We start from the raw sequence: 10094 nt of genomic DNA, 5'->3' as shown, positions 1-10094 counted from the left end.
GATATCACAGGTCAGGGAGGGGGCAGTCAGCGGAGGCCGTCGCCTGTGTTATCCTTCTGGGCTCTCAGCAGCTCCAGCTCGTCCCCACATCGTACAATCAGCTTCCTGTACGATAGACATTGGAGTAAAGATCCCTGTGATGGTGACAAGAGCCGGGAATAGGAGGAACGAGCTCCCGCAGCAGATTTATCTCCCCGGATACACAGCGATGTGCAGATCGGGAGGACGGCGGCGATGATCCCGGGATTTCCTCTCCGCTCTTTCCCGACTTCTCTGTTAGTGACGGCTACAAACGGTTGGTGGAGATGTTGGAGCAGGAGAAGCGATGGAGGAAGCGCGCTCTGCTGTCCGGTGTTTGCCGGTAAAGGGCTTTTCTCCCGGGCAGGGAAGCACAAGGGGAGAGCGGAGCTTCACTCGGACTCAGCTGGGAGGAGGCGGGGCCTGTGTCCACTATCAGCCAATAGATGCTCAGGACCGTGCAGCTCAGCAGCCAATCAGTGCGCAGTAAGCCTGTACATATAACAGGCGCCTCCAGCTCCGGCCTCAGTATTTTCCTTCCTATCAGGAGAGATTTTCGTTTTGTTTCCGCAGCACATGATGGCAGAGACTGCGCCAGCCGCCGCCCCTCCCGCAGAACCGGCCGCCAAATCTCAGAAACAGCCGAAGAAATCCGCCGCCAAGAAAAGCCATAAACCCTCCGGACCCAGCGTCTCCGAGCTGATCGTGAAAGCCGTGTCCGCCTCCAAGGAGCGCAGCGGGGTGTCTCTGGCCGCCCTGAAGAAGGCACTGTCTGCCGGAGGATACGATGTAGAGAAGAACAACAGCCGCCTGAAGCTGGCCGTCAAGTCTCTGGTCACCAAGGGCGCCCTCCTCCAGGTGAAGGGCAGCGGCGCCTCCGGATCCTTCAAGCTGAACAAGAAACAGGAGACGAAGGAGAAAGTGGCCAAGAAGAAGTCAGCAGCTGCGGCCAAGCCCAAGAAACCCGCTGCTGCCAAGAAAGCCGCCAAATCTCCGAAGAAGCTAAAGAAGGCCCCGACCACGGCCAAGAAGAGCCCGAAAAAGGCCAAGAAGCCCGCAGCAGCTGCCAAGAAAGCGGCCAAGAGCCCCAAGAAGCCGAAAGCCGCTCCCAAGCCCAAGAAGGCGACGAAGAGTCCGGCTAAGAAGGTGGCCAAACCCAAAGCTGCCAAGAGTCCGGCTAAGAAGGCTGCGAAAGCCAAGAAGCCCGCGGCTAAAAAATAAGCGGAGCCGCCCTGTCCTCGTACCCCAAAGGCTCTTATCAGAGCCACCACCTCCTCCCCTCAGAGCTGTATGATCAGTGCCACCACCACCTCCCCGCAGAGCTGTATGCTCAGTGCCACCACCTCCCCGCAGAGCTGTATGATCAGAGCCACCACCTCCCCGCAGAGCTGTATGATCAGATCTCGTACGTCTAATGTTTTTAATATACCTGATAGTGGGCGCAGTCTCAGGATGGGGGGGACGGGTGTGATCTGATGATAATGCGGGAGCTGCACTGTACAGCGCTATACACGGAGACATTCAACGCAGATACATCAGGTGGTCCAGCAGCGGCAAATGAGTGACCTGAAGAAACGCATCATGGAAGAGGCGGGGACTTCAGGGGGGCGAGATTACTGTTCTGGAAGCGGAGCACATCAACCCTTGTTGGCCTCTTTTTTTTCATGAAAGAACCAATGGAGTGCAGGGGGCGTGTTTCCCAGAGACCAATGAGGACGCGCACGGGAGCATAAATACCCTGCTCCCGCCGCTGCGCTTATCACATCTGTTCTATACAGAGCTATGGCCAGAACTAAGCAGACCGCCCGTAAATCCACCGGAGGGAAAGCTCCCCGCAAGCAGCTGGCCACTAAGGCCGCCAGGAAGAGCGCTCCCGCCACTGGTGGAGTGAAGAAGCCTCATCGTTACCGCCCGGGAACAGTCGCTCTCCGTGAGATCCGCCGCTATCAGAAATCCACCGAGCTGCTGATCCGTAAACTTCCCTTCCAGCGCCTGGTGAGAGAGATCGCCCAGGACTTCAAGACCGATCTGCGCTTCCAGAGCTCGGCCGTGATGGCCCTGCAGGAGGCCAGCGAGGCTTATCTGGTGGGGCTGTTCGAGGACACCAACCTGTGCGCCATCCACGCCAAGAGGGTCACCATCATGCCCAAAGACATCCAGCTGGCCCGCCGGATCCGTGGGGAGAGAGCTTAGATCTGTCCTCCACACCTGACTGTAGCACAAAGGCTCTTTTCAGAGCCACCAAATCCTCCCACAAATGAGCCGAGTCCTGAACGGTCCCTTTTCTGCGCGTATTCTCCATATACGGAGCGCGGTCGCAACCGGTAATAGACGGCGGCTGCTGTTTCCGATATTGTAGGTGATCCGCGATATTCCAGTGACCGCTCCGCCCCTTCTCTATTCTCACCTAGTCCAAGTGTGCGACATCTATTACATAACTGACGTTTTATAAGGACAGGGTAAAGTGTGTACAGAGCACAGCCCGGGTCTGTGGCGGTGGAGGCGCGGTTTCTGTACAGCAGGGGTAAATGGGGTCCTAGTGCCGCCTCTGCAGTCTTGCGGCTTTAGGTTGTTCTCTTGTTCTGATCGGAGATCTCTGCGTTTAGTTTCTATTAATAACCTCATTTGTCCCCCAGATCGGTGATGGCGCCTTTATGTGAATCTATTCTGCTTGACACTGATCGGAGCAGATCCCTCCCCCCATCGCTACAGATCACATTTGTGGTGGGTGGTTATATAATTATCGTGTATTTCAGTTTTCCCATCTTCTCTGTAGCTGGAGCCGCCGGGGGTCTGGTTACATGCAGCTCCCTGCTCTGCAGTGACAGGTAATGGCCGCCAGTCCGGCACCACAGTGACTGCCGGGGATCAGATGAGTTTTCTGTAGATCATTGTCCCTAAAATACATTTTTTTTAATTCTATTTTCTAACTTTTGACAAACTACAATGAAAGGAAAAATCTAAATAACCAACAGATCTAGCAGCGGCGCCGAGATGAGAAGAATAGAGAGGTGGGAAAAGAAGAGGACAATAAGCGGGAAATTCAAAATCGCCAACCGTTCTGTGCTCAACCAATCAGAGACGAAAGGGAGGAGCTTTACTGCTAATTTAGTACTAGACATCTCGCCCTGGAAGCGCGTCATCTCTGCAGTTCTCTCTCTGGTCCATTCCTCCTCCATATAAAGAAGGAGTCCGTGCGGCTCAGGAATCAGTTTTTGTTCACTGTAGAAGATGTCTGGTCGCGGCAAAGGAGGAAAAGGTCTCGGGAAGGGCGGCGCCAAGCGGCACAGGAAGGTGTTCCGTGATAACATCCAGGGCATCACCAAGCCTGCCATCCGCCGTCTAGCTCGCAGAGGAGGCGTCAAGCGCATCTCCGGCCTCATCTATGAGGAGACTCGCGGTGTCCTGAAAGTCTTCCTGGAGAACGTGATCCGTGACGCCGTCACCTACACCGAGCACGCCAAGAGGAAGACCGTCACCGCCATGGACGTGGTGTACGCGCTCAAGCGCCAGGGCCGCACTCTCTACGGCTTCGGAGGTTAATTGTGTTCTCTTCTGTCCTGACAACCCAAAGGCTCTTTTCAGTAGTGATGGGAAATCTAGTTCATTTTGGTGATTAGTTCACCATGAACTAGTTCACTGAAAAGATTAGTTCAAAAGATTAGTTCATTTAGTTCAGTATTTCTCTGGATTCTGCTGAGAAGAGATGCATCAGTTCTAGTTCGTTACACAGAAGCTGTGGCTCCTAGGATGAGTTATAGTTTTGTTAAAATGATCAGAAATAGTTAATACATCTGATCATTACATAAAAAACTCTTGTTAAAGGGGTACTCAGTCTGGAGAAAATTCTAAAGTTATTTATTCAAGTTAGTAATTTCTTTTTTTTCTTTGTGAAATATTCAAGCCTCCCAGTGCGCAGTGTATTATCTGCACACATTATGGTCACTTGCAATGTCTCTGGTATTGGGCACTGAGCAGGCAGTATTCATTTCACACCACTGCAATAGGTTGCAAAAGGAAGAGATGTGGTGAAACTACACAGAACTACAGATTTACCAAGATGCCTTACAGTCAATGGATCTTTTGCTGCCCATAGCAACCAATCACAGCTCAGATTTCACTTGCCAGAGCACTGCACTGCTGCAGTATCAGAAAGCTGACCTGTGATTGGTTGCTATGGGGCAAAGAAAATCTTCCTATTACACAGCCTGATAATTCTCCACCCTATCCTGTGAGGAGCTGATAGTAAATGCATCATGTCATGTGACCTGTGAACTAAATGAACTATATGAACTGCTGAACTACATGTTCTGTTGAGAATGACTCAGGACAGCCTAGGTCAACGTGATGCATCTCACTGAGCCCAGCAGCAGTCCCCCCTGTATTAGTGTAGCGTACTGACTCCTAATGATTGTGTATGAGAGAGCTGAGAAGCCATTCAGCATCCTGAGAACAGAACAGGAGCTAGTGGTAAAGATTGTAGCAAGGCTGATCCTGTACAGGAGGCTGATCTTATCACAAAGACTGGTGAGGGGCATGAACCACACCACAGAAACACTCTCTCATACACACATGAGCTGTGTCTGTCTACTGTACAATTTCAGTTTTTATTATTACTATTATATTTGTATTTGATGTGTGGTATAGTGTTTTACTACCTTCTTTTCCAGCATCAGGAGCTATAAAGAGCAAGTGTGAGACCAGGGATCTTCAGTGTGAGGAGCTGTATGAGGGATCACTCTGTCTCCTCCCACTTGCTGTTTAGTTCATAATGAACTAATCTCTGTCAGGTTGGTGAACTAGATGAACTAGTTCACTCTGAAGATTAGTTCATTTTGAACTACTCACTAACGAACTACCCATCACTACTTTTCAGAGCCACCCACATCTTCTATGAGAGGCTGCACCTGACTGCTGGGGTCTGATGGTCACTGCTTGTGTGACTGCCAGTGCAGGCTTTATACCCTGTACATTAAGACGTTCTGTCTGTTCCTTCTGGAGATGGTTGTTGCTGTTCTAATGATCGAGGACAGATATATACCTGGAGTGTATGGGGGATATATCCGCACTGGGCCGTTCATAGTAATTTGTGCACAGTTTTACCATATTCTGCTGATACTACGGAGCAGAAATCCAAGTCCTGGTGTTGAGTAGAGATTCTGACACCTTGTATCTTCCTGCTCAGATCCGTGTGGGTTGTAGGAGGGCTGCGAACAGTGAAAGGGAATGTGGCTGGATTGATGAATGGACTCGGAGTGTAGACTCCTATGTGACCGAGTCCTGATCACTAGACTCTGGTATGGATGACGGCCTCTGAGATAAACATAGATCCCATATACACGAATGTTATAGAATAGGTCGTGTCCGCAAACTATAAGCAGCTCTGGTGCTGAGGCCGCATGTTTTCGGGCACATGTCAGTTGATTTCTTTTATTAAGTGGCTGAAAGAGGAGCCTCCTGCTGCTTCTAACGCTGCTGAATCTATACATGCAGATTATTGCAGAAGATGCCTATACTGCGCCGACAGTGACTAACCCCCGGCATCCATTACTCGGAGAACCGAGAACCAAAACAAGAGGCAGTCTGCTAGAAGTTCCATCTGTTTGGGAATGTTAGGACATAACTTACTAGCAGCCGCACTGAAGGTTACAGGATAACCCGGCTTCCCCACTAATGCTGGTGGGAGAGTTTCCCGTCATCTACTGTATTAGCCGCACACTCTGGACCATTTGTGCACAGTTTGGACTTCACAGCGAGAAGGATTTCACAAGCCTTTAATGCCACTGGCCGTTCAGAGTCACAAAGACAAGTCAATAAGGCCTGGAAAAGCCCGACTCGTTCACAGGTAACCAGAGCGTCTGAGATGGAACCTGAGCTTCTGCTAGATGGCAGCCCTATAGTGTAAGGGCACGTTAGGGATGGCCCCATCTCCAATGTTTGGGACATATAGGAATCTGCCAAGTCCATTGCGTTCACCTTCACCTCCCAATCCAATTCCCTGCACGTCGTCTCCAGAATCTGGGACAGCACTGTGTCCGAGTCTTGGAGATTTGCATGTGACCGTTCCATAGCCAATTAGTAAACACTTTCACCACCGCCCTCCTGGGGAAACCTTCCGTGCCATGACATAGAATGTCCATTAGATGGGGCACCAGATCCTGTTGGGAGGACACAATTAATGATTATTAAATTTCCATAGCATATCATCCCGCACCACAGCGGAGACACTTTAGGGAAGACAGAGGCGGGTTATCACCACTTCTGTCTTCTCCTTTGCAACATATTGAAGTATCGCCGATGCTGATGGGTATAATGGACCCAGCGATCACTTGGCTGGATGTGGAAACGTGCAGAGGAAAAACTATAATGATGAAAGGGATTACAGCAGCACCGAGCGCAGATGGCAGTGCCTAGAAAATCTAGTACACCAGCCTCATTCTGGAGAGGTGCTGACATGAAGGATTGATCATCTCTCTCTGAGAGAGAGAAATAGAAAGAGAGAGAAAGAAAGAGAGAGAACGAGATAAAGAAAGAGACAAGGAGAGAGAAAAAGAAAGAGAGAAAGAGAGAGAAGAAAGAGTGAGAGAGAAAGAAATGAAGAAAGTAAGAGAGATAGAGATAGATAGAAAGAGAGAAAGGAGAGAGAAAGATTAAAAGAGAGGAGAGAAAAAGAGAAAAACGAGGATAATGAAAGGGATTACAGCAGCACCCCAAGTGCAGATGGCGGTGCCTAGAAAAACTAGTAGATCAGCCTCATTCTGGAGAGGTGCTGACATGAAGGATTGATCACCTCTCCCTGAGAGAGAGAGAGAGAGAAAGACAGAGAGAAAGACAGAGAGAAATAGAGGGAAAGAGAGACAGATAAAGAGAGGTAAAGAGAGATAGAGCGAAAGAGAGAGAAAGAAAGAGAGAGAGAAGAGAAGGAGAGAGAAAGAGAGGAGAGACTGCTCTATACTGTACACACTGCTCTATATACTGTACACACTGCTGTATATACTGTACATACTGTACATACTGCTCTATATAATGTGTACATTGCTCTATATACTGTACACACTGCTGTATATACTGTACTTTCAGCCCTATATACTGTACATACTGCTCTATATAATGTATAAACGTCTCTATATACTCAGCTCTATATATTGTACACACTGCTGTATATACTGTACACTGCTCTATATACTGTACACTCTGCTCTATATACTGCATACACTGCTCTATATACTGTACATACTGCTCTATATAATGTATAAACTTCTCTATATACTCAGCTCTATATATCGTACACACTGCTGTATATACTGCATACACTGCTCTATATACTGTACATACTACTCTATATACTGTACACTGCTGTATATACTGTACACACTCCTCTATTATCAGTGACATTTATTACACTGCTGATCTGGGCTGTGCAGATGTGATGTGTTGCACTATATATACTATATACAGCTGTGCTCTGTGTGGACGCTGGATTTTGCGTCTCCGCTTTTCTCCCAATATTCCCCTTTTGCACAATAGTGGGGGTCACATAAATCCGTTAATAGTTCACAGTTTCCTCCCCGGAGAGTCGCAATGTGCAGCTGTCGCCTTATCAGAGCTCTTCCCTCCATTACAGGCCGCAGCGGTCACAGCTTCACACGGGGTAAGACACGATATCAGGCAGGTGATTGCAATCAGCCCCCGATGTGGATCATCTACTGATGTGGAACACGTGTCCCCCCAATACTCTGCACATACGGGGTACAGAGATATCACAGGTCAGGGAGGGGGCAGTCAGCGGAGGCCGTCGCCTGTGTTATCCTTCTGGGCTCTCAGCAGCTCCAGCTCGTCCCCACATCGTACAATCAGCTTCCTGTACGATAGACATTGGAGTAAAGATCCCTGTGATGGTGACAAGAGCCGGGAATAGGAGGAACGAGCTCCCGCAGCAGATTTATCTCCCCGGATACACAGCGATGTGCAGATCGGGAGGACGTCGGCGATGATCCCGGGATTTCCTCTCCGCTCTTTCCCGACTTCTCTGTTAGTGACGGCTACAAACGGTCGGTGGAGATGTTGGAGCAGGAGAAGCGATGGAGGAAGCGCGCTCTGCTGTCCGGTGTTAGCCGGTAAAGGGCTTTTCTCCCGGGCAGGGAAGCACAAGGGGAGAGCGGAGCTTCACTCGGACTCAGCTGGGATGAGGCGGGGCCTGTGTCTAGTGTCAGCCAATAGATGCTCAGGACGGTGCAGCTCAGCAGCCAATCAGTGCGCAGTAAGCCTGTACATATACAGGCGCCTCCAGCTCCGGCCTCAGTGTTTTCCTTCCTATCAGAAGAAATTTTCGTTTTATTTCCGCAGCACATAATGGCAGAGACCGCGCCAGCCGCCGCTCCCCCTCCCGCAGAACCGGCCGCCAAATCCAAGAAGCAGCCGAAGAAATCCGCCGCCAAGAAAAGCCATAAACCCTCCGGCCCCAGCGTCTCCGAGCTGATCGTGAAAGCCGTGTCCGCCTCCAAGGAGCGCAGCGGGGTGTCTCTGGCCGCCCTGAAGAAGGCTCTGTCTGCCGGAGGATACGATGTAGAGAAGAACAACAGCCGCCTGAAGCTGGCCGTCAAGTCTCTGGTCACCAAGGGCGCCCTCCTCCAGGTGAAGGGCAGCGGCGCCTCCGGGTCCTTCAAGCTGAACAAGAAACAGGAGACGAAGGAGAAAGTGGCCAAGAAGAAGTCAGCAGCTGCGGCCAAGCCCAAGAAACCCGCTGCTGCCAAGAAAGCCGCCAAATCTCCGAAGAAGCTAAAGAAGGCTCCGACCGCGGCCAAGAAGAGCCCGAAAAAGGCCAAGAAGCCCGCAGCAGCTGCCAAGAAAGCGGCCAAGAGCCCCAAGAAGCCGAAAGCCGCTCCTAAGCCCAAGAAGGCGACGAAGAGTCCGGCTAAGAAGGCGGCCAAACCCAAAGCTGCCAAGAGTCCGGCTAAGAAGGCTGCGAAAGCCAAGAAGCCAGCGGCTAAGAAATAAGCGGAGCTGCTCCTGTACTTATACCACAAAGGCTCTTATCAGAGCCACCACCTCCTCCCCTCAGAGCTGTATGATCAGTGCCACCACCTCCTCCCCTCAGCTGTATAATTGCCGGCACCTCCCCGCAGAGCTGTATGATCAGTGCCACCACCTCTTCCCCTCAGAACTGTATGATCAGTGCCACCACCTCCTCCCCTCAGCTGTATGATAATTGCCAGCACCTCCCCGCAGAGCTGTATGATCAGTGCCACCAACTCCTTCCCTCAGAGCTGTATGATCAGTGCCACCACGTCCTTCCCTCAGAGCTGTATGATCAGTGTCACCACCTCCCCGCAGAGCTGTATGATCAGTGCCACCACCTCCCCTCCGAGCTGTATGATCAGTGCCACCACCTCCCCTCAGAGCTGTATGATCAGTGCCACCACCTCCTCCCCGCAGAGCTGTATGATAAGTGCCACCACCTCCCCCCCGCAGAGCTGTATGATCAGTGCCACCACCTCCTCCCCGCAGAGCTGTATGATAAGTGCCACCACCTCCTCCCCGCAGAGCTGTATGATCAGTGCCACCACCTCCTTCCCTCAGAGCTGTATGATCAGTGCCACCACCTCCTCCCCGCAGAGCTGTATGATCAGTGCCACCACCTCCCCGCAGAGCTGTATGATCAGTGCCTACAGGTGACAATTCTGTGTCATTAATGGAGGGAAGGGGCCGATGTGCAGCAGAGATCACGACACTTGTATCATCCTAATCAGTTATCACCACATGTAACCCTCATCTCAGTAATAGGGGTGTGAGGTTATTACTCCGATGTGAGAGTTGAAGCCTCAGTGACTGATTATAGAGGAGCCACTGTACAGCTCCGGGCACTGGGAATCTAGAACCGGAGCTTCCGCTGTATTAGCCGCCTGCAGATTTGATGCGACCCTGTGTTTCAGAGCAGCAAGTAATATCTGAAGTGTGAGTCAGGCTGAACCTTCTCTGTGCAGTGATTGGTCGCGGACATCACACGTTATTGGCTGCTCACCTTCTACAAAATAACCAATGGTATGCAGGGGGCGTGTCCACATGGAGCGAGACTA

General features: G+C 50.9%; 3 protein-coding genes across 3 annotated transcripts; all 3 read left to right on the top strand.

Annotated features, from left to right (window-relative positions):
- The first annotated feature begins 597 nt into the window (after positions 1-597).
- Positions 598-1254, top strand: LOC143784838 (histone H1-like). The gene has a single exon (XM_077273469.1). It carries the CDS (start codon positions 598-600, stop codon positions 1237-1239), a length of 642 nt encoding a protein of 213 aa, XP_077129584.1. The 3' UTR covers positions 1240-1254.
- A 538-nt stretch (positions 1255-1792) lies between these two features.
- Positions 1793-2394, top strand: LOC143784837 (histone H3). Its single transcript, XM_077273468.1, has one exon. The coding sequence runs from the start codon at positions 1801-1803 to the stop codon at positions 2209-2211; it is 411 nt and encodes a 136-aa protein (XP_077129583.1). The 5' UTR covers positions 1793-1800; the 3' UTR covers positions 2212-2394.
- Positions 2395-8338: 5944 nt separating this feature from the next.
- Positions 8339-9037, top strand: LOC143784835 (histone H1.01-like). Its single transcript, XM_077273467.1, has one exon. It carries the CDS (start codon positions 8371-8373, stop codon positions 9013-9015), a length of 645 nt encoding a protein of 214 aa, XP_077129582.1. The 5' UTR covers positions 8339-8370; the 3' UTR covers positions 9016-9037.
- Positions 9038-10094: the final 1057 nt, after the last annotated feature.

The sequence above is a fragment of the Ranitomeya variabilis genome, chromosome 7 (assembly GCF_051348905.1).
Source record: "Ranitomeya variabilis isolate aRanVar5 chromosome 7, aRanVar5.hap1, whole genome shotgun sequence".
Lineage (NCBI taxonomy): Eukaryota > Metazoa > Chordata > Amphibia > Anura > Dendrobatidae > Ranitomeya > Ranitomeya variabilis.
Note: the sequence above shows the minus strand (reverse complement) of the source record. Positions and strands in the feature narration are given on the sequence as shown.